The following is a 26328-nucleotide window of genomic DNA, read 5'->3' on the forward strand; positions in this document are numbered from 1 at the left end:
CAGAAGAATTCTGCTGCAGTGATCCCTCCACCTAGCTGTGGCTACAGTGGGGATTAGGCCGAGCTATGTCACACAGGGTGTGAAATTTGTCCCAAGCCGGAGCTATGCAGTTAAGAACATAAGACTGGCCATCCCGGGTCATGGTCCAGCTAGCCCCGTATCCCGGACAGTGGCCAGTGCTGGCAGCAAAGGGCAGGGAGACCGGGCGTCGGTGAGGCGCTGGCAGCCCCGCCAGCCCTGGCTCTCCAGGCCCCGCAGCGCTGCTAGCTCGGGGACAGGGGGCTGTGGCAGCCGCGCCGCAGGGCAGCCTTGGGTCACGGTGATCGCTGAGCGCAGCGCGCCCCGGCACCACAACGGGACCACGGAGGAGGCAGTTGGCGACGCTGCAAGCTCCGGGGCCCGCCTGACGTATCTCCGCGGGGGCTGCCCGCGCCATTTGTCCCCGGCGGGCCGGGACACACGGGGTGGACTGGCCGGGAGGCGGGGGGGGGACGGACACCACAGGGCGCAGAGTCACGAGCGCGGATCCGCGTGGCCCTGCACCCGCACGTGGCCAGGGACCGCAGGCGGGGCAGCGAGCAGAGTGCGTGGGGTCTGCCTCACGCGCCCTCCACTGGAGACTTCGTGGCGCGCGCGAGTCAGGCGCCTGCGGATCGGGGGCGCTACCCTGGGGTCCCTGTGGGCCGTGCGACTGAGCGGGGCATCTCCAGGCCCCGCCCATTATCTGAACGTCCCGCCCCCACACGGCCCCGGATGACAAAGCTTCCGCTCGCTCCGCCCGACTTGGGATGCTGCCCTGCGCAGTGTCTAACCTCAATCACCTACAGCCGAAACATTCGCCATATCCGCACTACTGGAGCGGGGAAGACACACACAAGATGGCTGCCCTGCTCAACTCTTAGTTCCGGCGTGAAACGTCACTTCCCCTCCAGGAAGGAGCTAAACTTGAGAGAGCTCGCATGTGACGTCATCAGAGAGCGCCAGAGTGAGTCACGTACGCGCTCCATACCAGGCGGACGGCTGGAGTCCGGGGCTTAGCGAACAGTTGTGGAGGCACCATGGGAACCAGCGTGGAGGTGCCGCACTCGGCGGCCCGGCCGCTGCCCTGCCCGGAGATCCCGGCCTTCGCGGCCGCCTGCCGCCTAGTGCGGAGCCGCTACTCGTGCCTGGTGGCGGCGCCGCATCGGAGGCACATCGCGCTGGCGCCGCGCTACCTGAACCGGAAGCGCACCGGGATCCGCGAGCAGCTCGACAGCGAGCTGCTGAGATACTCGGAGAGGTGCGATCCGCGGGTACAAACCTTCCCCTCCCCCACCGAGCGCTCGGAGACGGAGCAAGCCCCGCCCCTCTGCTCCCCCGAGATCCACCTCGGCTCCACGCCACGCGTGTTCTCGCCCTTCTGCTACGGGCCCCATGTGGCTGAGCTCTCCTTCGGCGAGCGCCTCCGCAGCCCCAGCGGCGCATAGACCTAAACGTGGAGCAATTTCACTCGTCTCCCCATCAGGTTTCGTGCTGATTTTGCACTGTCAGTGTTGGTCAGAAATATTAAAACAACTTGTCTTTCCTCTCCCTGTGTAGCCTCAGCGGTGTGCCAGTGGCTTATGATAACATCAGAGTAGTGGGTGAATTAGGTGATATTTATGATGACCAAGGATTCATCCATTTTAACATTGAAGCAGATTTTGTCATTTTCACCCCCAAGAAAGGAAAAAAGCTTGTGGTATGTAAAAATACTTCAGTTTTACTGTATTTTGCAGTAAGTGAAGCTTATTTTAGCTACTAAGTAATTGAATAATTGCATTTAAATAGTTACTGTTACAGTTAGTAGACAAATATTGAAATACCTTTTCTCTGTTCTTGACTCTGTTTTTCCTGCTAACTTATCAACTGTAGGTATAATGTTGTTATAGCAGTGGTAGTCCCCCCAATATTAGAGAGACAAGGTGAGAGAGGCAATATCTTTATTGAACCAATTTCTGCTGGTGAGAGACTAGCTTTCAAGCTACATAGCTATTCGGGGGGAAAGGTGTTTAGTGTCTCGGTTAAATGCAAGATTAAACAGTTAGCATAAGTATTTGTGATAGGCATCTGTAGGACCCATGGATCTTGAAATGTGTGTTGTGCGGACCCCATCCTGAGAGAAATCTTTCCTGAACCTCCTCTTCTGGTCTTCAGACTACTCCAGGCTCATCATCAGAAGCAAGGCCCCCACAGACCAGGACAAACCAACTCAAAAACTGTCAGAAAAACAGATGCAAAACCAGCAGACTTGGGGTGGGGAGGGATAGCTCAGTGGTTTGAGCATTGGCCTGCTAAACCTAGGGTTGTGAGTTCAATCCTTGAGGGGGCCATTTAGGGATCTGGGGCAAAAATCTGTCTGGGGATTGGTCCTGCTTTGAGCAGGCAATTGGACTAGATGACCTCCTGAGGTTCCTTCCAACCCTGATATTCTATGATATTCAGACTTATCTCCGATCAACACCTCACAACACACCTTTAAAGACCCATGGTCCTACTTGTGCCTATCATAACATGTCATGACCCAGTACACTAACAACTATGTGGTGAAACCAGACAATTACTATGCTCTTGAGTGATCTCATACAGGAAAATAAGACAAAAACACCACATCACCTGCGGGTGAACACGTTTCACAAAGCAATCCCTCTATATCTGACCCATCAGTCCTCATCTGCAAAGGAAATCTGCATAACACTTTCAACAGACAAACCTAGGTGCTTAAATTCATAACTTTGCTAGTCACTAAAAATCATGCTCTTAATAAAGACACTGGTTTTATGGTTTATTACAGCTGTCTGTAACCCACTAACCCCCTTTTTTGTCCTATGTCTGCAGGGGTGTTAGTGGGTCACTTTGCCTTGAAAGGTCCCTTAGGATGCTACTTATGCTACGCTATCTGTTCAAGCTTGTATTTAGCTGTGACACTGATAGTGACTTTTGTAGACTTGAAGAGCTCGGGGCAGGTATACACTTAAAATGCTGCACTGATGCAGGTGCACCACTGTAGCGCTTAAGTGAAGACGCTCCTAAGCCAATGTGGGAGTTTCTTCTGTTGTTCTTAATCCACCTCCGCGAGAGGCTGTAGCTATGTCGATGGGAGAAGCTCTTCCATCAACATAGTGCCACCTACACTGGGAGTTAGGTCGGTGTAACTACATCACTCGTGTGTAGATTTTCACACCTGTGAGTGACTTAGTTATATTGATATAAGTCTGTAGTGTAGATCTGGGCTCTGTGTAGCTCAAAAGCATCTCTCTCTCACCAACAGAAGTTGGTCCAATAAAAGATATTAATTCACCCACCTTCTCTCTCAATTGTAGGGGTGTTTTTCCTCCCAAAGGAGGGCTGGTACCGGTACAGGCTTATCCCTAAAGTAATACATAGTCTTATCCATTAATCATAGGCACAAGTATTTATGGTTATGAAGTGCTCTCTATTGTGATTCTGTTCTGTTTGCAGAAAAGAACGAAACAGAATTTTTGCTCCTGAGCATTTCAAAATAAAGAGTAGGCATATGGATCTCCTAAGAGCTTTAACACAAACATACCTCTGTGTGAATGCTTGCAAGCTTCAGAATTCAAAAAAGTAGGTCAGAATATTGGCCTACTCACATTGCCACATTGCATTTTTTAGACGTAGTAGTTTAATATATTAACATTCTGTTCCAGGTTTGGCAGGTTTTGATTAAAGTCTACTCCATGAGTCTTAATTATCTTACAGAGCCTAGGAAAAATTCTGCTCTCAGTCTCTCCATTGATACATACAGTGGCCTATATAGAGCAGCAATTCTCAACCTATTTACCATTGAGAGCTACATATGCAGCTCTCCGTGTTACATGAGACCCATCCACACAATATATTGACAACCTGTACATCTTATTTAAAAAAAAAAAAAAGTTTAGTATTTGTTATATTACAGCAATACAATTCAAATCGATGTAGTATCTTTCATTTCAACACTGGCAAATGTCTACCAAGAGCATTTTAAACTAGCAAAATAAGTCAAAACATTAACTGTTAAGATTAATTAATTTACTGGAAGGGTAGCAGCAATCTCCCGTCGACGACATAAAACCAGCTCAATGAGCGGTGGTCTCCCGCCAACATAGCCTTGTCCACACCAGTGCTTCTGTCGGTGAAACTTAAGTCACTCGGGGGGTGTTTTTTCACATCCCTGAGCCACAAAAATGTTGCTGACATAAGTTCTAGTGTAGATGTGGCCTAATTCTATATTTTTAATTTGAAAGACTTAGCAACAATTTTTTAAAATGTGGCTTCTATTTGTACAAGTGCTAAAGCCACTTGCCATGCAGTTGATGGTGGGGATTTGCATGTGTAAACTTTCTTATGTACAAGAATCTACAGACACATTTACAGTGTGTGCAGGAATGAAAGTCTCTTACAAGTTGTGGCCCTTAAATGTAGTATAGTCTTCCTTACATGGTTTTCTTTTCTTCTTCCAGGGTGTGATCAATAAAGTGGCCCCAAGTCATATTGGCTGTCTGATACATGGGTGTTTCAATGCTTCCATTCCTAAACCTGATCGAATGTCAGCTATAGAGTGGCAAGACCTTGGCTTAAAAATAGGAGATAAACTGGAATTTGAAGTGGTGCATTTAGATTCCGATGCTGCTGGAGTATTCTTCATTCGGGGGAAACTGAATAAAGACAGGTACAGTGCTATATTAAAGGATTTTTTTCAAACTGAACTGATTTAGTGGATTTATTTAGAAACAAAATACTTAAAATCAGTGTCTTGCCTTAACTCTGACTGACTTTCCCCCTGTATAGTATGAATATTATATTTTAAGTCAGATTTTAAAAATCTGCTAATAAATTCCATACAGAACTAATGCTAATTCTTTAACAGAATAGAGACTAACCAAATACTGGAAATTGGACATGTATTAACAGGTCATAAGTTCTTTTGTTACTAAAAGCCCCTAATCTTTTTTTCCTACTTGAATTGCTGTGGGTTTAGCACAACTCCCAGTCTTCGGTTATGAGCTCCATATAATCATTGCATTTCAGCAAAGCTTAACATCATGATGTATTAAATACCTATAGAGATCTCATTCTGTACACTCTCTTGCTTATTTTGTATGTTTCTTCACAGTATGCAATCCAAATATCCTGAATCAGTAACAGAAGATACAAACAGTATAGATGAAATACCAAAGAAGAAACACAAGAAAAAAGACAGAAGGAATTGTGAGTTAGAAAATGACACAGAGGTTACAGACAATGCAGATACTACTGTGGTGGAAGATGCAGAAAAGCAGAATGCTGATACAGTAAATGGATTTTATGATAAAAAACCAAAGAAGAAGAAAAAACATAAGCAAGAAAAGCAGAAACCTGTATTTTATGGAAGTGACTGTAGTGGTTACCCGAGTGACCATAAAAAGGTTAAGAGAAAGAAAAGAGAACATCATGATGTAGATGAAGAAAGTGAATTATCTCAATTGTCACAAGAACCTAAAGCCAAAAAGAGAAAGGAATGACAAATGGACTGAAGAGTCCAAAAATCCCTTGCTTGAATGTAAGATTGTCATCTTCTTTCAGAAGTACTTGATAAACTTCCAGTAAAATCATATTTTCAATTTGTGTATTTCAGCTTTCATTTATATTACAGTAGCACTTAGAAGTCCCAACCAAGATCAAGGCCCCCTTATGCGAGGCAATGTATATATACTCATACTATATTCTTAAGAGCAGGTTAGACAAACACCTGTCGGGGATGGTCTAGAAGATAATACTTAGTCCTGCCATGAGTGCAGGGAACTGGAATAGATGATCTCTTGAGGTCCCTTCCTCTGATTCTATACATCTTTCAGGATAGGAGATGCCTCTTACTCTCCAGAGATAAAACAAAGGATGGGAAAGAGGCAGTACATATTCCTGTTTTACAGATGAGGAAATGAGGTACAGAGATTAAGTGTCCTGCCCAAAGAGATACAAGAAGTGTTTGGCAGAGCTGGGAGGTGAACCAGATGTCTTGAGTGGTAGTCAGCGCCTTAACTACAAGAACATGTTTCTTTTGTTAGTGAAATTAAACGTGGTATTCAAATGCAGGCTTTAAGTCCTTAAATTTAGTATTTTTAATGCCTCCAAGCAAACTTTTTATTAAAAAAGGAGGTTTAAGGTCTAGATTCTAATGAATATAGTGAACATAGTGCTTAAGATGACTTCTTACATTTCAGAGTGTACAAGCATGCCAGGGAGTACTTGAAACGTTTGCAACAAAATTTATGGTGTGCTACTCTAAATGGAAAAACATCTATTTGGAGAACTGGTCATGTTGTATTCGAGGTCTGTTGGGGGTGTAGGGAAGATTAGGTTGTTAGTTTCACAATAGTGCAGTTCACTCCATTTTCTTACTCTCTGGCTCCATTTCCTTGTTAATTAGATCTCACTGGACTTCCATTGAGAGACTAACAGTTTTATCAGATTGTAACTCATCACCAGGATTCTTAGTTTTCCATGATTAATGAACAAAAATTCTCTGATAAACATGAAAATCTGTGTTTTTTCCATGATTAAAATGAAAAAAAATCTTATATAATGAAACAATATTTGAACAGTGTTCTAAGTTTACAATTTTTAAGCAAGTTCAAAGCCTACTGGTGTCATCACTCATAATAGAATATTAGAATTTGTATTTTACATATACCAAATGCTTCTATGTCTATTCTATATTTTCAGGATTTTTTTAAATGCACAAAAAATTAAGCAAAATTACTTTTATATTAATATCACTCACTTTGAGTTAGTCCTGGTTGTTAAAAATAGAGTTACAGCATTCCAGCCACATTTTCGTCTTTCAGACATTGGCGCAGAGCAGAGAAAAGAACCCTGAGTTTGCTGAAACTTCTTTCCACATCAGCTGAATTTACAGTCAGTTGGAGGAGAACCATTGCATCTTTTTTGCCAGGTTAGGAATACGATCTTCAACAGCCATCCAGAAGTAAATGGGATCCTCAACGTCTCCAAATTAAGTCTTTGACAATCCCTAAATCCACTCAGACAGCTTTAATTGTGGTTTCACAATCTTTGTATAGGATCCAGTGCATGAACAGCATGGAGAAAATTAAGTGCTGGTTGTTTATTTTTTAGCTTGAACTGAGACAGTACATCAGCAGTGCTTTGAGCAGCTGCAGATCTATTTGCATTTTCAGTTGATGCAAGATGCTGTAACCATGAAATTAAATCCAGAAAAATGTACACTTTGTGCATTTGTAAAAAGCAACAGAGGGTCCTGTGGCACCTTTAAGACTAACAGAAGTATTGGGAGCATAAGCTTTCGGGGGTAAGAACCTCACTTCTTGCAAGTGCCACAGGACCCTCTGTTGCTTTTTACAGATTCAGACTAACACGGCTACCCCCCTGATACTTTGTGCATTTGGTATTTTTAGGACTGCAAAACATCCAGTACTATCACCAAGTGTCCGCAGTTCTCTGCAATGTATTTCGGGTCTGCATGCACATCAGCTGCTAACAGGCAAGCTAGTTTCTGCTGAACAGATGTATCCCCATGTTCCATTTGTTCATGCTCCTTGAACCCATGGTAGAACTGGTAGTACTGTACATGGTATTTTATATAATTGAACCATGTATTCCACCTGGTCCCAATTGGTTCAGTTGGAAGTGTTGGCAAATCAACTCTCTATTTACTCAGGTATCTCAAGTATCGTTTACGACAAGCTGGAGATTTCACTAAAATTGACTTCATCTCAAAGCGATCCACTTAAAGCTATCTCACCAAATATTTCCTGCCAGAGCGACTATATGTGCATAGCAATGAAGACGAACACAGTTTGACCACAGGTTGCAAAGCACATCATTTCAAGCCTTTGCCATGTAGCTCGTACTGTCTGTTATAAATGCTAATATTCGATCAAGTGGTTGGATGCTGAATTCCATAACACAAGAAATCAAGGCTTATGAAACGGGGTCATATATAACTTTGCTGAGGTACACTGTCTTTACAAGCTGTGGTGTGGTAATGTCAGCATGCTTTAGGAGAATCTACCTTGAGCACCTGAAATAAAATGTTGAAAACTGGTCTATTTTGAAAGTTGTTTTGTCGGCAGTCATAGCAATAGAGTCTCCTTTCAGGTCATTGAGAAGGCACTGTTTTTTCTCTTCAAAAAGAGTTGGTAAGTAATGGGAATACAATTGATCTGACTTGGGAATGGCACTGCCTCCCTTAATGAGCTTGCTCAAAAAAATCTCTGACAATAGGTAAATCCATTTTGTGCAGAGGAATGTCTGCATTTATGCACATTTGAACAAAATCTGAAGTGACAGTTTCATTCTGTTCTTTGGCAGTTGTAAAAACACTGGAACGATCCAGTCACGGTGCATTGTTTCTTTACTGTTGTGTCTGACCCTGCTGTTTCAGCCTCGTTTTCATTTAGTTTGTTTAGAGCTTTCCATGTGTTCTACAGTTGTCTGCTTTCTAACGTAATCAGCAGCCTTGCTCCATACAGCACAGAACAGCACATTACCATCAATGTGAAATTTGTCCTTGCCAGACTCAGTGAGATGGTCTTTAGGGGTGATTTTTTAAAAGTTTTTGTCATCTTTTCATAATTTTAAATACCTCTGCAGGCTGAAGTGAAATTTGAGATGCATTAAAACACAAACCCCTATCTGCCGTTGAGTAACTTCTACAAGTTGGAAGCAGTTGGAGTATTTTTAGTTACGTAAATTTAAAGCTCATTCAAAAATCAACCACAAGAGGGGGAGGTTGCATGCATTGAATAAGTGATACTGATACTTTCACTAAAATTTAATTCATAGTTAATTTGTTTTTATTTTATCGCAAAATATAAAAACTAAAGATTCTTTGTAAAAATGCAAATTCTGTATTTTTTCCATGGCAAACTGATTTCTAGGATCCCTGCTCACCACATTTCCTCCAAACTTTCTTCAGTTTTATTCATGAGTTAGTAACTGCCTGGAGTTATTGGTATAAAATGTGTGCTGCATATGTATGGCTTGAAGCCTTCCTTGTGCTCGCTGCAAATTTCAACATACGGATGCATAGAATCATAGGACTGGAAGACAGCTTGAGAGGTCTTCTAGTCTAGTCCCCAAGAATTATCTTCTGGACCATTCCTGACAGGTGTTTGGAGATTTTTAAGAGCAGGTTAGACAATGAAGATTCCACAACTTCCCTAGGCAATTTATTTCAGTTCTTAACCACCCTGACAGGAAACTTTTCCTAATGTCCAACGTGAACTGCCCTTGCTGCAATTTAAGTCCATTGCTTCTTATCCTATTCTCAGAGATTAAAGAAAACAATTTTTCTCCCTCCTTGTTATAACAACCTTTTACATACTTGAAAACTTATCATGTCCCCTCAGTCTTCTCTTTTCTACACTATACAAACCCAATTTTTTCTATCTTCCCACGTTTTCTAGACCTTTAATCATTTTTGCTGCTCTTCTCTGAACTTTCTCCAGGTTCTCCACATTTTTCCTGAAATGTGCCACCCAGAACTGGATACAATACTCCAGTTGAGGCCTAATCAGCATGGAGTAGAGCAGAATTTCTTCCTGTGTCTTGCTTACAATACTCCTGCTAATACATCCCAGAATGATGTTTGCTTTTTTTGCAACAGTGTTACACTGTTGACACATATTTATCTTGTGATCCTCTGCAGTACTTCTTCCTAGGCAGTCATTTTCCATTTTGTATTTGTGCAACTGATTGTTTCTTCCTTAGTGGAGTACTTTGCATTTGTCCTTATTGGATTTCATTTTTTACTTCAGACCATTTCTCCAGTTTGTCCAGATCATTTTGAATTTTAATCCTATCCTCCAAATCACTTGCAACCCCTCCAAGCTTGGTATTGTCTGCAAACTTTATAAGTGTACTCTCTATGCCATTATCTAAATCACTGATGAAGATATTGAACAGACCCAGAACTGATCCCTGCAGGATCCCACTTGATATGCCCTTCCAGTTTGACTGAACCACCGCTAAGTAGTCTTTGGTAACGGTTTTCCAATCAGTTTTATACCCACCTTATAGTAGCTCCATCTAGATTGTATTTCCCTAGGGCTTGTCTACACTGGCAATTAACAGCGCTGCAACTTTCTCGCTTGGGGTATGAAAAAACATCCCTTCCCCCCTGCCCCTCCAAGCGCAGCAAGTTGCAGTGCTGTAAAGCACCAGTGTAAACAGTGCCCCAGCGCTGGGCGCCGCGCCCCTTGTTGAGTTGTTTTTTTTCTCCCAGTGCTGAGCCGCGACCACACAAGGCACGTTAAAGCGCTGCCGCAGCAACGCTTTAGCATTGTCAGTGTAGACTAGCCCCTCGTTTGTTAAGAGAAGGTTATGCGAGACAGTATCAAAAGCCTTGCTATAGTCAAGATATATCACATCCTATCCACAAGGCTTATTACCTGTCAAAGAAAACTATTAGGTTGGTTTGACACTATTTGTTTTTGACAAATCCCTGCTGTTACTTATCACCTTATTATCTTCTAGGTCTCTGCAAATTGATTGCTTAATTATTTGTCCTTTTCCAATTCTCTGTAATCTCACCTGTCTTCCATGCCTTTTTGAAGATAATCACTAATGGCTCAGATATCTTCTCAGTTAGCTCCTTGAATATTCTAGGACATATTTCATCAGGCCCTGGTGACTTGAAGACATCTAACTTGTCTAAGTAATTTTTAACTTGTTCTTTCCCTATTTTAGCATCTGATCCTAACTCATTTTCACTGGCATTCATTAAGTTAGATGTCCACTTGCTACTAAAATTTTTGGTGAAAACAAACGGTGTCATTTAGCACCACCATTTCCACATTTTCTATTTTTGTCCCTCCCCGCCCCCACTGAGTAATGGGCCTACCCTGTCCTTGGTCTTCCTCTTGTTTCTAATTGTAGCCGTAGGCTAAGCTTGCCCATTATAGTCACCCCTTTTATATTCACTGGCTTGCCTTCAGTATATTTAGCTGCTTTTATTATATTCAACAGTAACACAAGTAACCTACAGCTCTGTATCCTGTAAGATATTAGCTGAAGCATTAATGTGGTTAAGTAGGCCATAACCCTTGGCATAGATCAGTAGTTACCTTTAAATTTTGGGAACTAAGAAGAGCTTGCTCAATGATAGAATGTTCCAGTGAGTGCTACTGGAGGGAACATGGAAGTAATAACTGCAAATCCACTTAAGCAAGGAGTGACGGGTATGATTATGAGCTGAAATGGCAGTTATACGTATCAATATGTTAACCGATAGAATAAGTACAGCTCAGTATTGTGTTGGTGAAAAGGCTAAATACAGGCATGGAGAACTGCTCGGGCTCTATACCAGGGCAGTCACCATGTGGTTCGGGGAGATGAGTGAATCCTACTATTGTGCTACTTCACTCATGACTTAACATTTGGCTTAGAATGGCTTTCACTACTGTTCATTTATTTGCTGAGGGAGGGGGCCATTGGGTTGTGACACTACCACTTACTTCAACATGACTAAAGTTGAAAGGTCAGATAGTTTATTTATATACAGTAGTGCCTAAGGACCAGTGAAGCATGGGGCTATCTTGTGCTTGGCACTATACAAACAGTAGTGGATAGTTCTTGCCCTGAAGAGTCTACAGTCTAAATAGACAAGACAGAGACAGGGTGGGGGAAGGGGTATAACATAAGCAGAGTGAACAGTGTGGTGGCTGCAAGTGGCATATTAGTGCCACAACATTTTTTGGTAGGGGGCGGAGGGCTAGAAGGGGATAAGCTAAATGGAAATGGAAGGAGGGGGACAGGGCAGGCAGGAAGAGGGTCAAGTATGGAGTGAAGCCATGCTGAGGAGGCTAAGGGAGGGAGTGTTTTGGAGCAGTCAATCGACACAGGGCAAAGAAAGTCCAGATAACGTATGATTGTTTTAAAAATGACTAGTATTCATCAAGAGCTTTTACATATATTACAGTTAAAATGAGGAAACAGGCCCCTTGTAACAGCCACTGAAGGCTCATAAATGAGATGAGCTAGCCAGCTTCTTATAGGACTCTTAGCACTTGCCCTCCCAATGTTCCAGAAGCTTCTAGATACCAGTCATACCCCTCTGCACTTCTCACCCTGTTACCCTGTATCAAATAAGTTGAGCACAGTTCACTGCAGTTCTCTATTACCAGGGCCTCAACCAGTTTCCCTGCCACCTTCTAGATAGTTCTCACTCTTGTTTCCTAATAGGCATAAGAAGACCTTGATGATCTCATCACTTAACCATTTAGAACAGTTTTCAATCACCATTGGAAGAGTAAATTCCAGTACCAAACTTCTAAGAGTAAAATAGAAGCTAAAGCTCTATTACATTGGCTTTTTACTGAAAGAAAAAAAAAAAAGTTTTCATAACCCTATATCAAAAGTAGCATAGTACAAAAGTAAGTTTATCAGCACCATTTCTGATCATAATCCAGCCAGAGACATTTGACTGCACTTCTACAATTCCAGCAAGCTACAGAATAGGCTATCTCGGGGTGCTGAAACCAGCCGTCTGAAAAAATGCAAAAAATGTATCACATCATTGGTCACAGAATCTTTCTTTAACCCAAAATCTATAACACATAATTATATCAGATGTCATGTACCATTTTCTAGATCCTACCACTGCACCCCTGGCCTTTTGACAGATAAAAGAAAATTAAAAATAAATGCATGACTTTTGGCAATAATTGTGCAGGCTGAACAACCTGTTGTTCCTATGTTGCAGATTATATAGTATTCCACAGATTAGATTTCTGGTCAGTGAACATGATACCACACTACAAGTTGAGCCTATGCAATTGGATATTTCAGGCAATGGGATCTACAAAATAGTTGACTGTTTTCTGTCTTAGAGGATAAGTCAAGAAAAGACAAACAAAACTTTTTCACAGTTGGAGCCAGTATTGGCAGCTTCACAGCTACACTGTTGATGTTGCTGAAGACACTATTTTGGATTAGCTAACTATGGCAAGAAAACTTGGATTTTGAAAAGCAAATTGTCACTCCATGCATGACTCTAAGGGGAAAAAACCCAAAACTGATTAAAAGAAAAATGTAAGATTTTTCCAGTGCTTCAAATTTACTAAGGAAAGAGCCAAATTCAGACGTTTTCCATAAGAGTTCACATGAAGTCCGGTCACTATACATGTTTAGCTTGCTTTGTTCTCCAGAACTACAAATGGTGAGTTTCAAAGTAGCAGCCGTGTTAGTCTGTATCCACAAGAAGAACAGGAGTACTTGTGGCACCTTAGAGACTAACAAATTTATTTCAGCATAAGCTTTCGTGGGCTACAGCTCATTTCTTCGGATGCATAGAATGGAGTTTTGTGAATGGTGAGTTGTGTAGCAGTTTGATTCAGGCCAAGATTTTTAAATGTAAAGAGCAAGGCTGCCTGCAAGGCCAGATATTAATGTCCTTTTGTGGATTTCACATTTGTAGGTTTACTTTTGCCTTTTTACACTTCACTATAGATTATGCATATGGCTGTTAAACAGGGATTTGTTTGTGTACACGTAACAAAAAGAGGACTGTAAAATAGGATTAAACCCAAGTATTTAGACTGATGCTTATGCTATTAAGATCTGTCATCTACACTGAAAACTAAATTAAGCTCTTGCTCCAAATCTAACTGAAGAGAAAGGGGACTTTATATAAACTATTTTGAAATGTACTTTAACTTTTGAATTAAGATTTAAAAAAAATAAGCATTAAAGATAGCCTAGGAAGTTTGAACATTTAGCTTGGAGTTTACTTGTTTGCTTAAAGCTAACAGATGACAGGAGGCCAGTTTTCCTGCCAGTAGTTGATAACCTGAAAACCTCTCTCTGGACTCAGTTGCTCCATCTTTGTGTCTTCTTCTATAGCTTTCCCCTCCCACTCCACCATGTCCCAGCCCAGGATCCTGGATAAGTTAACCCCTGAACAGGGGACCTCACAACAGGGAGTCTATATCCACTGCCCTTAGCTACTTCCTACCACTATCCCTTTAGTTTGGGGCATGGCCCCTATTATCCAAGTCCCTCTGGTGGCTTGTCTCTAGTCATCATTATTGGTGATCCCTCGAAGTCGAGGATGATTGTCTTTGATGGATTGTTCATTTCAAGTTATTTGTGAGTCCATTGATGAGGCTTATTCTAGAGCCACAGACTGTAGCACATTGCAGACACGTATTTCCAAGCAGGGTGGGTGAACCTGGGATGTTGGTTCTAGCTATGGTGCGCTCTTTCTGTTGCTCCCGTTTTTCCATTACATGTAGTTGCATCTGGTTCTCAAAGTGATGAGTTCCCTGCCTCAAGAAATTTCCCCGTTGTTGGTCCTGGGCTATACATTCCCACGAGTTGATGCATTTCCTCATATTAGGCTTGAAGACATCTCTGTAGCATTTTTTCTGCTTTCCTATAGAATGTTTGCCTTGGCTGAGTTGAGAATAGAAAACTTGTTTTGGCAGTCTGGAATTAGGCATCCAAACAACATGACTTGCCCAGTGAAGTTGATGATAAATAATTATTGCCCTGATACTCGTGACATCGGCTTGCGAGAGGACGCTGATGTTAGCATGTCTATCAGCCAGCTCTCAGCCGCTGTGGGTGGAGGGGGGACCCAGAGCTCTGAGCCACTGGACCCAAGCTCCAAGCTGCAGCGGGTGGCAGGGGCCCCTGCAGCTCTCAGCCACCATCGGCTGTGGGGGGACCCCAAGTTCCCAGACACCATGGGCAGTGGGAGGCCCCTGCAGCTCCCACCCACTGTGGGTGGTGGAGGGACCCCAGAGCTGTCAGCCACAGCAGCGATGGGTGCTGGACCCCCATCCGCCTTTCCCTCCTACAGCAGGGCTCAGGCTCTCATAGATACATAGATTCTAGGACTGGAAGGGACCTCGAGAGGTCATCGAGTCCAGTCCCCTGCCCGCATGGCAGGACCAAATACTGTCTAGACCATCCCTGATAGACATTTATCTAACCTACTCTTAAATATCTCCAGAGATGGAGATTCCACAACCTCCCTAGGCAATTTATTCCAGTGTTTAACCACCCTGACAGTTAGGAACTTTTTCCTAATGGCCAACCTAGACCTCCCTTGCTGCAGTTTAAGCCCATTGCTTCTTGTTCTATCCTTAGAGGCTAAGGTGAACAAGTTTTCTCCCTCCTCCTTATGACACCCTTTTAGATACCTGAAAACAGCTATCATGTCCCCTCTCAGTCTTCTCTTTTCCAAACTAAACAAACCCAATTCTTTCAGCCTTCCTTCATAGGTCATGTTCTCAAGACCTTCAATCATTCTTGTTGCTCTTCTCTGGACCCTCTCCAATTTTTCCACATCTTTCTTGAAATGCGGTGCCCAGAACTGGACACAATACTCCAGCTGAGGCCTAACCAGCGCAGAGTAGAGCGAAAGAATGGCTTCTCGTGTCTTGCTCACAACATACCTGTCAATACATCCCAGAATCATGTTTGTATTTTTTGCAACAGCATCACACTGTAGACTCATATTTAGCTTATGGTCCACTATAACCCCTAGATCCCTTTCTGCCGTACTCCTTCCTAGACAGTCTCTTTCCATTCTGTATGTGTGAAACTGATTTTTCCGTCCTAAGTGGAGCACTTTGCATTTGTCTTTATTAACTTCATCCTGTTTACCTCAGACCATTTCTCCAATTTGTCCAGATCATTTTGAATTATGACCCTGTCCTCCAAAGCAGTTGCAATCCCTCCCAGTTCGGTATCATCTGCAAACTTAATAAGCATACTTTCTATGCCAATATCTAAGTCGTTAATGAAGTTATTGAACAGAGCTGGTCCCAAAACAGACCCCTGCGGAACCCCACTTGTTATGCCTTTCCAGCAGGATTGGGAACCATTAATAACAACTCTCTGAATACGAAAACAACAAAGAGTCTGGTGGCACCTTAAAGACTAACAGATTTATTTGGGCATAAGCTTTCGTGAGTAAAAACCTCACTTCTTCGGATGAGGTTTTTACTCACGAAAGCTTATGCCCAAATAAATCTGTTAGTCTTTAAGGTGCCACCAGACTCTTTGTTGTTTTTGTAGATACAGACTAACACGGCTACCCCCTGATCTCTGAATACGGTTATCCAGACAGTTATGCACCCACCTTATAGTAGCCCCATCTAAATTGTATTTGCCTAGTTTATCGATAAGAATATCATGCGAGACCATATCAAATGCCTTACTAAAGTCTAGGTATACCACATCCACAGGATAATCTAGGCATGGCACAATATCTAAATGAATATTTTGCATCGGATTTAATGAGGCTAATGAAGGGCTGAGGAATAGTGGAAGCGAGATGGATGGGAAGAAAGGAGGGGGGGTTGACATTACCGTATCCGAGGTAGAAGCCAAACTCGAACAGCTTAATGGGACTAAATCGGGCGGACTGGATGATCTTCATCCAAGAATATTAAAGGAACTGGCACGAGAAATTGCAAGCCCGTTAGCGATAATTTTTAATGAATCTGTAAACTCGGGGGTGGTACCGTTTGACTGGAGAATAGCTAATGTGGTTCCTTTTTCAAGAAGGGGAAAAAAAGTGACCCGGGTAACTACAGGCCTGTTTAACATCTGTAATATGCAAGATCTTGGAAAAAATTTTGAAGGAGAAAGTAGTTAAGGACCTTGAGGTCAATGCCAATTGGGACAAATTACAACACGGTTTTACGAAAGGTAGATCGTGCCAAACCAACCTGATCTCCTTCTTTGAGAAAGTAACAGATTCTTTAGATAAAGGAAATGCGGTGGATCTAATATACCTCGATTTCAGTAAAGCGTTTGATACGGTACCACATGAGGAATTATTGGTTAAATTGGAAAAGTTGGGGATTGATATGAAAATCCAGAGGTGGATAAAGCACTGGTTAAAGGGGAGACTGCAGCGGGTTGTACTGAAAGGTGAACTGTCAGGTTGGAGGGAGGTTACCAGTGGAGTTCCTCAAGATTCGGTTTTGGATCCGATTTTATTTAATCTATTTATTACTGACCTCGGAACCAAATGTAGGAGTGGGCTGATAAAGTTTGCAGATGACACAAAGTTGGGAGGTATTGCCAATTCAGAGAAGGATCGGGATATCCTGCAGGGAGATTTGGATGACCTTGTAAACCGGAGTAATAGTAATAGGATGAAATTTAATAGTGAGAAGTGTAAGGTTATGCATTTAGGGATGACTAACAAGAATTTTAGTTATAAGCTGGGGACACATCAGTTGGAAATAACAGAAGAGGAGAAGGACCTCGGAGTCCTGGTTGATCGCAGGATGACTATGAGTCGGCAATGTGACGTGGCCATGAAAAAAGCTAATGCGGTCTTGGGATGCATTAGGCGAGGTATTTCTAGTAGGGATAAGGAGGTGCTGGTTCCGTTATACAAGGCACTGGTGAGACCTCATTTGGAGTACTGTGTGCAGTTCTGGTCTCCCATATTTAAAAAGGATGAAATCAAACTGGAATGGGTACAAAGAAGGGCCACTAGGATGATCCGAGGAATGGAAAATCTGTCGTATGAAAGGAGACTCGAGGAGCTCGGTTTGTTTACCTTAACCAAAAGAAGGCTGAGGGGGGATATTATTGCTCTCTTTAAATATATCAGAGGGATAAATACCAGGGAGGGAGAGGAATTATTTCAGCTCAGCACTAATGTGGACACGAGAACAAATGGATATAAACTGGCCATCGGGAAGTTTAGGCTTGAAATTAGATGAAGGTTTCTAACCATCAGGGGGTGAAGTTTTGGAACAGCCTTCCAAGGGAAACAGTGGGGGCAAAAGACCTCTCTGGCTTTAAGATTAAGCTTGATAAATTTATGGAGGGGATGGTTTGATGGGATAAAGTGATTTTAGTCAATAGGTCAATAACGTGCCATGGCTGGTAATTAGTAACAATGGTCAATGATGGGATATTAAAAGTTACTACAGAGAACTTTTTCCAGAGTGTCTGGCTAGAGAATCTTGCCCGCATGCTCGGGGTTCAGCTGATCGCCATATTTGGGGTCGGGAAGGAATTTTCCTCCAGGGTAGATTGGCAGAGGCCCTGGAGGTTTTTCTCCTTCCTCCGCAGCATGGGGTAGGTGTCGCTTGCTGGAGGATTCTCAGCAATTTGAAGTCTTTAAATCATGATTTGGGGACTTCAACAGCTGAGTCAAGGGAAAGAATTATTCCAGGAGTGGGTGGGTCAGCTTTTGTGGCCCGCATCATGCGGGAGGTCAGACTAGATGATCATAATGGTCCCTTCTGACCTTAGAGTCTATGAGTCTAATCCACAGCTTCTCCCTTATCCACAAGACTCGTTATCCTATCAAAGAAAGCTATCAGATTGGTTTGTTCTTTACAAATCCATGCTGGTTATTCCCTATCACCTTACCACCTTCCAAGTGTTTGCAGATGATTTCCTTAATTACTTGCTCCATTATCTTCCCTGGCACAGAAGTTAAACTAATTGGTCTGTAGTTTCCTGGATTGTTTTTATTTCCCTTTTTATAGATGGGCACTATATTTGCTCTTTTCCAGTCTTCTGGAATCTCTCCCATCTCCCATGATTTTCCAAAAATAATAGCTAGAGGCTCAGATACCTCCTCTATTAGCTCCTTGGGTATTCTAGGATGCATTTCATCAGGCCCTGGTGACTTGCAGGCATCTAACTTTTCTAAGTGATTTTTAACTTGTTCTTTTTTTATTTTATCTGCTAAACCTACCTCCTTCCCATTAGCATTCACTATGTTAGGCATTCCTTCAGACTTCTCGGTGAAGACCGAAACAAAGAAGTCATTAAGCATCTCTGCCATTTCCAAGTTTTCTGTTACTGTTTCTCCCTCTTCACTGAGCAGTGGTCCTACCCTGTCTTTGGTCTTCCTCTTGCTTCTAATGTATTGATAAAAAATCCTCCCGTCAGCCCCATTTTGTCAGTTATTTTTAGTAAAAATCCATGAATTTTTGCTTATTGTCCGTGACCTGCCCCTGACTTTTACTAATAATAACCGTGACAAGATCTTAACCTTAACCATAAATTTGGTTTTATTTCTGATGTCACAATCTTCAAACACCCTCTTTCTCAGACGACCAGAAGCTTGGCTAGAACGTTTGAGCATGTACTGGATTTCTTTGTCAATGTCAGCTGTCTGTGAGAGGTGGTTTCCAAGATATGGGAAATGCACAATGTTTTCTAGAAGGTTATCGTGAATCTGTATTGCTGGTGCTGGGAGCTGTGCACCAGGAGTTTGGTGATAGAGGACCTTTGTCTTCCAGATGTTGAGTGTCAGTCCCATTTTCTGGTATGTATCAGCAAAGGTGTTGATGATTGCCTGAAGATCTCTTTCTGAGTGAGCACATACTACAGTATCATCCACATACTGAAGCTCAACGACTAAGGTCGGCGATGTTTTGGTTCTGTATTGGAAGCGGCCCACACTGAACAGCTTCCCATCCATTCAGTAGATTAGCTACACTGCTGCTGGGATCTTGTCAGTGATCAAATAGAGCACTGCAGTGAGGAAGCTGGAGAAGAGTGTCGGGGCAGTGACACAGCCCTGCTTAACCCCTGTCTTAATCTTAAAAGGAGCCATAGTAGAGCCATTACAAAGGATCAGTGCTTGCATGTCATTGTGAAGGAGATGAAGAATGGTGACAAATTTCGATGGACATCCATAGTTCAGAAGGATTTTCCACAGTGCTTCCTTGTTGATGGAGTCAAAGGCTTTTGTCAGGTCAATGAACACCAGATATAATGGTTTGTATTCCCTACATTTTTCCTGCAGCTGGCAAGCAGCAAAGATCATGTCAGTAGTGCCTTTAGATGGTCGAAAGACACATTGTAAAAGCAGCAAAGAGTCCTGTGGCACCTTATAGACTAACAGACATATTGGAGCATGAGCTTTCGTGGGTGAATACTCACTTCATCGGATGCATGTAGTGGAAATTTCCAAAGTCATGCCTTTGGAAATTTCCACTACATGCATCCGACGAACTGGGTATTCACCCACAAACGCTCATGCTCCAATATGTCTGTTAGTCTATAAGGTGCCACAGGACTCTTTGCTGCTTTTACAGATCCAGACTAACACGGCTACCCCTCTGACAACACATTGAAATTCATGAAATCCCAGCTTCCTCTGGGCAGGGCAGCCATAAATTTGGCAGGTCCGGAACCCCACAAGGTCTCAGTGGTTCGGTCACCCAGTTATTTTTTAGCCCAAGTGTTCTTTAGTCTCTCCCACAGTCTCCTTTACCCAGGGAGATGGCAGGCTAGTGATCCTTCCCCTCACGTAGAGAGGGGGAGTAGCTAGCTCATGCATCTTTACCAGTCAGCCCCAAACTGAGCCAGGTTCTCTCCTTTTCTTCTAACTCCAGGCCTGGAGTTTCTCTGCTTCATCACAAACACATGAAGATATTAAAACTTGGACTGCCAGCATTTCTTTGGTAAAGTGAATGATGTTAGGGGATGGTTATAAGGTCTCTGCGGCGGTAAAGAGTTAATGTGGATTTGTGGGTAATTATATATATTTTATCTAAGCATTTGGGGCCATATCCAAAGCTCACTGAAATCCATCGAAAGACATTCATTGAGTTCAGGGAGTTTAGGATTAGGCCTCTGTATCATAGTTATTTCCATGATATCTGAGTGCATATTTGCATCCAGATTTTGCTAAAAAAATCTTAAAACATGATCCCAAACACTAATTCAAGTTAAGCACCATTTTGTTCCTGGTTGTTTTGTACTTATTCTTGAAGTCTGTGACAAAAGTATTATGATTAATGTTCGGAAATGCTGTTTCAAAACTTTTTATCTTCATAGGAATTGAATCCAACAGCATGTCCCTTTGTAGGCAAAACAAATTCCCAAAAGTTTAACTCTCCTTTTAGTTCATGAAAAGGTCTTATAAATATACAAGCAATTATTATGCTTGTGAGTATAAGTCATTTCAACGTCTCAAAATGTAAACTGGGCTTCAGAGAGAAGATAACAGAAAGATGTTGACTAACTGGAGTAAATTCGGACTAATAACAAAACAAAAACAAAAAAAGATTCCAGGGCTGGTGGGCTTGTTTTATGAGTAAAGATGAAAAGACATAAATTTGTAGTCAAAGACTGATTAAAGGAAAGGAGAAAATTAGATATATGTAGGCTGGATATCAGTGAGATTTACTGGAATGACAGTTTCCTAATGGCAGTGATGTAAATTCCAGTACTTAAGTCATTTAAGTGTGGACTCAGCGAAAGCACCTAATATTCCCTTTCAGCTGTGCTAGACATGGGCAGCGCCTGTGCTTGCCAGCAGGACTGTGCCAGTTCCCTGACAAAAGTAGAAGGGGCAGGCTCTTTGCCCACAATACCTTGTGTTGAATACATGTAACAATTTGTAAGCAAACTAACTAGGGGCAAGATAAGTAAATGAACTGTCATGGTCTATGCTTCTTTTAGTCTAGTATTGGTTTTAATGAGTTTTTGTTAATTCTGTGGAAGAGCTAAAAGTCAAATACATTTCTATACTTCAGTCATTGTTGGTGTCTTCTTTTGGGCAGAAAATACAGATAATTCTGCCGCATAAACATTTTTCTTGTATGCTTGAAGTGATATGTTATTGTTGTCTGGAGCAGACTTAATTTTGTAATTTGGGCTTATTTTATTTTAGCGCATGGTGAAGAAAACAATTCTCCATAGTTCCAAAATATATTTTAAGTAGAGATGTGTGGAGGATAATAGTTCTGTTTTGCAAAGGATTTGGAAATTTCAGAGTTTGGCTCAGTTTTGAATAGGAACGAAAACTGAAAGTTTCAAAAATTCTCTGTGAAGGAAAAAACAATCATTTTGGGTCTTTTAAAATGTTTTGTTTGAATTGCAACTTTTTTATTTTGTATTTTATTATGTAACACAAAATAAGAAACATTCAAAATGAAAAGTCATTTCAAAATGAAAAATCAAAACGTTTTGTTCCAAAAATATTGAAATGGTTCATTTTGACATTAGGCAAATGTTTTTTTGACAGAGTTCTTTCTAAACAAAATTCTGGCAAAACTGACCTGAATTCATGAAATGTTACAATTTCAACAGTACTGCTTATTCCGATGAAAAATGGTTCCTTCCAAATTTGTCTGACCAGCTGTAATTTTAAGGGTAATTTTTATTTGAACCGTTTACTTTGCAATTCCTTTGCTGTTGTGGGAATTTCAGGAAAGCATGCCTTGGTAGAGAATGCTGTTTTCTTTCACATAGTGCCACACGGTGGAGTATCGCTTTATCTATAGGTCCTTTTCACCATATGGGTTTCTAAAGAGCTCAGTGCTCCTCTTGTACTTAAATGACCATTTGAAGTTTCTGGTAGGCATAGAAAGATTACAGTATACTTCAGTCTTTACCACACTAAACAATTATTGCTGTACTACTGAAACTTTCACATTTGAGCAATCTTGAGGATTGATAAAATCATTATTCAAAGCCTGGGACATTTTGATCCAGAAGAGACATCTATGCACATTGTAAGACTTGAACCTTTTGCCTATTATTATTCCAAAGTCTCAACTAAAAGAATAATTGCTTTTCTAAATTAATATTGCTTTTACAGTCTCCTATGTAATCGGTCACATTTTTTCTCCCCTCTTGCTACATACAAGCCACCTTGGTTATAGCAGCTCACTCTAGCATCTTTACTGGAAAACTGTTCATTCAGATAAACAATGAATTAACTAAAACACAGCACTTCCCCATAGGCAATATTCCAGCAGGATGCAATCTAGGTACAGCAACAACAGAAAAGCATATTGTACCAACTGAAAGAAGACTATAAAAGCTATCTCTATACCACAACACTCAAACAGACTTTAGACTCCTTTGTTCTTCAATGGCAAATTCTAAGTACCTCGCCAGATTATGCTGATACTTTTAGTATAGTTCATTTTCCAGTTATTAAAATATTAAAACAATCTATTGTTAATAGATATTATTCCAGTTTTACTATCTGTATATTATTACTATCTGCATTTTTGCTTTCTATTCTCTCTCTACTTTTTCTTAGGATGCTAAATATATTACTTTACATTTATACACAATGAAGTTTAAGCCCATTGATTTTTTTCCATATTTTCTGAACTCTCTGGGTCAGATCCTGGTCTCACACTATCCCCTTTGCCCTGCACAGGTGGGGCAAAGGAGCCAAAAAGCTGGCTTCAGCAGCAATTCAGCAAAGCACTTAAGCATGCACTATGTCCATCCCGATTCAGGGAGCACTTAACACTTGCTTAACTTTATGCATATGCTTACTTCCCATTGCCTTCAGCTGCCTAAGGGCTTTGCGGAATCAGGGCCTTACAGTGCTAGGAGGGGTGATAGTATAGTGGCATAGCCAGCACTATACCAACTGATCATAACAGCCCCAGCTTAGTGCACGTTTGGGGGCTGTGTTGGTGCAATGACCAGCATTTTCAAACCTCAGATCAAGGTTAGTTCAGATTTAAGACTCCTCCATCCATATACCACAAATTCTATTGAATTCAGTGACTGTGGCAGATGCTCAACACTTCTGAAAATGAAACTTCTTTTATTTAGCTGCCTACCCTCGGGGTCAGAAGCCTAACAGTAGTGGTTACCCAGATTTGAACATTCTGGCTAATATATTTTTCAGGCATTTCTCTTGTATTTCTCCTGATCTTGATATATATATTTTAAAATTAACTGCAATGTTTAATGGCTCTACTCTCACATCCTCTGCCCCTCCCCCCGCCCTATGCATCTTTCAGGATCCTTGCCAGAAATCATCAGGTTCAATTGATTTCAGAATGTTTCCAAGCATTTTAAATATGCTTTTTGTCTCTCATTAGATCCAACTCATTCTGATTATCAGTGCCACACAAGTCCTCAACCTTCCCAACTCTTGCTTTTTTAGCTTAAAGACAGAAGGAAAGTTTTTGCTACACAATTCATACTCTTCCAGTAGGCTTTCCTCAAGGGTGTGGATTTACTTCTATTCTGGTTTCCAAATTCCCCTGATACATTTTTTTTTAAAAAGTTCCATATGATTTCTTTGGCTAAATACATTTCATTTTATATTTCTGCCTTCTACAGTTTTGAGACTGATAGCAGGTTAATGACTTCTCCGAACATTAATGCAAATATTGAGAAGATGTTTGAAGAAATCATCCACAATGGTTCTCCTGAAATTCATCTGTTTAACTAGTACCATTTTAGGGAACACCATTTACCAAAAGCATGGAAATGGGGGCAACTCCCACCCTCTAGTGTATTGTCCTACAACCCTTACTCACCTGCATAATCCTCATTTATGCATCTTGTCCAATTGACCTAATTGAGACGACTCAGGTGCTTTAGAGTTTAGTCAATTGCATAAGAGTTTGCAGAATTGAAACCAATCTGCGAGGGGGAAATGGAAGGGGAAACAGCTCCCACTGACATAAATTAGTTTTACACAAAGAACAAGAGTAGAATATAGTCCAAAGTGCCAATTACAATTAATAATTTTAGTAAATGGGAATTATTGTAGTCCAGATTCTGCCACCCCTATTTGCATTGAGGAGTACCTTACATCACAAGTACCTTCTAGAGCCATGTCTGCACCCATTCTCTACTCCTCCTCACCCATCTGCTCTGGAGGAAGGGGAGTAGCCTGCATACAGTGTTCACCTACTTCTGTCAGACCTAGCCCAATTTACAAGAAACCCATGCAGGTACAGAAAGGGGAAGGTGGCTTTCCAGTTCAGGGCAAAATCTAGTCCATTGAGATCAGTGGGACTACTCACAGAGTAATACACTCTTCAGTGTAAACAGGGTTGTAGAATACGGCACTCTGTTTCTGGTATTGCCAACAATGTGCTAGATGCTGTACAAATGTGAATGAGGCATGGTCTCTGCTCTGAAGAGGTTATGGAATTCCTTCACATGATGGATTATGTACACTACATGTGTTCTGTAAGTCTAGTATTTATAGTATTTTTAACACCTGGCCTTAATCCTGCAGTCCTTATGTAGGTAAAGTCCCATTGAGTCACTGAGTTAAGGACTGCAGGATTTGGACCCCATCCTCAAAGTTAAATGCAAATTGGAGTTCAAATGGGATTATTTAGTATCTGAACCATACCAACTATAATTTACAGCCTTATTGATAAGATTAAACACAAACACAATGAAAAAGACAGTTAATGGAAACAGTGAACTTTTACTATTCTTCTAATTCATGGAAGCTATCCACATTGCATTGTAACAAATAATAAAGTTAGGATAGGACTTGGTCTAGAAAAAAATGATTTATCTTTGGGATTTGTGTTCATCCAGCTGCACTTACTAAAACTATAAGAAAGCAATCCCAAATCTTTCACAGATATCATTCCCAAAGCCTTTAATCCATTTTTTCTTGTTAAAAGATGCTTCACAACTACCTGTCATCATTACATCCCTCTCACTATTGAAATTCAGCAAAATACTCTGATTGTAGTTGCTTATAAGAAAATGCATCTTTTAAAAGACATCTGGAAGTAGATTCCAGCAAACTGGCATTAATGTTTGATTCAGTAACCCTTATTCTAAATCCTTTTTCTCTTTTCCCTTTGTGCTATTTTGCCAAAGTTAGATCTGAGAAAACTTCAAAAACAAATTTAAGAGGCAGCTAGGTTGCACACTTGTTTAACATAGTAATATTTCATTTAAGACCAGTGTTAAAATATTGATTAAGTGACAAGGTAAGTTCAGTGGTCTCATTTCTATGAGTGCACTTAAAACTACTACACAACCTGAAGCCATGTAGCTCAATTGATAGTATTTTACAGGATGGGACTAACAAGGGCCCTGTTTAAGGGCTGAAGTAAGTTAGCCAGTGCTCTGTATCAAGTGGAGGAATGAGTGGAAATAAAAAGCTGTGATATCTTTTTATTTAAATCTTCATGGCTTAGCCTATTAGCCTTCTGTAACAGGGTTCTGGCCAGGAGGTCTTGAGCCAGGCCCCTGTTGGCCCAGCTCCAATTAAGAAGCATTAATTGGGGCTGGCTGAGTATGCCACATCTAATTGCTAAAAGAGAAGCACCTGTAAGCCTCATTAGGCAGGGGGGGAAGAGAAAGGAAAAGGAGGGAGCCAAAGGCTGTGCATCCCTGCTGGCTGGCTGGAGAAGCTAGCTGTCCCCCAGGTTGCTGGTTTGGAGCAGACTGTAAATAGAAGGTGGTGGGAGCTGGCACTGAAAATAAAAAGCACTGGTGATTACACTCAGATGGGGTCTCTGGCTGATGGCAAGGTGAGGGCAAGTGAACGCCTCATTACATCTTCATAATGTAAAAAGGACTGAATTTGTGATTGGTCAGTGG

General features: G+C 41.5%; 1 protein-coding gene across 2 annotated transcripts; it reads left to right on the forward strand.

Moving 5' to 3' along the window:
• Positions 1–982: 982 nt before the first annotated feature.
• On the forward strand, positions 983–8086 carry POLR1F (RNA polymerase I subunit F). Of its 2 annotated transcripts, XM_054018159.1 has the most exons (5): positions 983–1279; positions 1579–1720; positions 4485–4693; positions 5138–5563; positions 6849–8086. In XM_054018159.1, the coding sequence occupies exons 1-4, from the start codon at positions 1059–1061 to the stop codon at positions 5523–5525; spliced, it is 960 nt and encodes a 319-aa protein (XP_053874134.1). In that variant the 5' UTR covers positions 983–1058; the 3' UTR covers positions 5526–5563; positions 6849–8086. The 2 variants fall into 2 exon arrangements, with proteins under 2 accessions (XP_053874134.1, XP_053874133.1); XM_054018158.1 differs by having other exon boundaries at positions 5138–8086.
• Positions 8087–26328: the final 18242 nt, after the last annotated feature.

This window comes from Malaclemys terrapin, chromosome 2 (genome assembly GCF_027887155.1).
Source record: "Malaclemys terrapin pileata isolate rMalTer1 chromosome 2, rMalTer1.hap1, whole genome shotgun sequence".
NCBI classification, from domain to species: Eukaryota; Metazoa; Chordata; order Testudines; family Emydidae; genus Malaclemys; species Malaclemys terrapin.

Bases quoted from the DNA above. Each gene is read 5' to 3' on its own strand.
- POLR1F (XM_054018158.1), top strand. From the start codon at position 1,059: ATGGGAACCAGCGTGGAGGTGCCGCACTCGGCGGCCCGGCCGCTGCCC. The intron at 1,280-1,578 runs GTGCGATCCGCG...CTCCCTGTGTAG, and splicing joins CTGCTGAGATACTCGGAGAG to CCTCAGCGGTGTGCCAGTGG. The intron at 4,694-5,137 runs GTACAGTGCTAT...GTTTCTTCACAG, and splicing joins GGGAAACTGAATAAAGACAG to TATGCAATCCAAATATCCTG.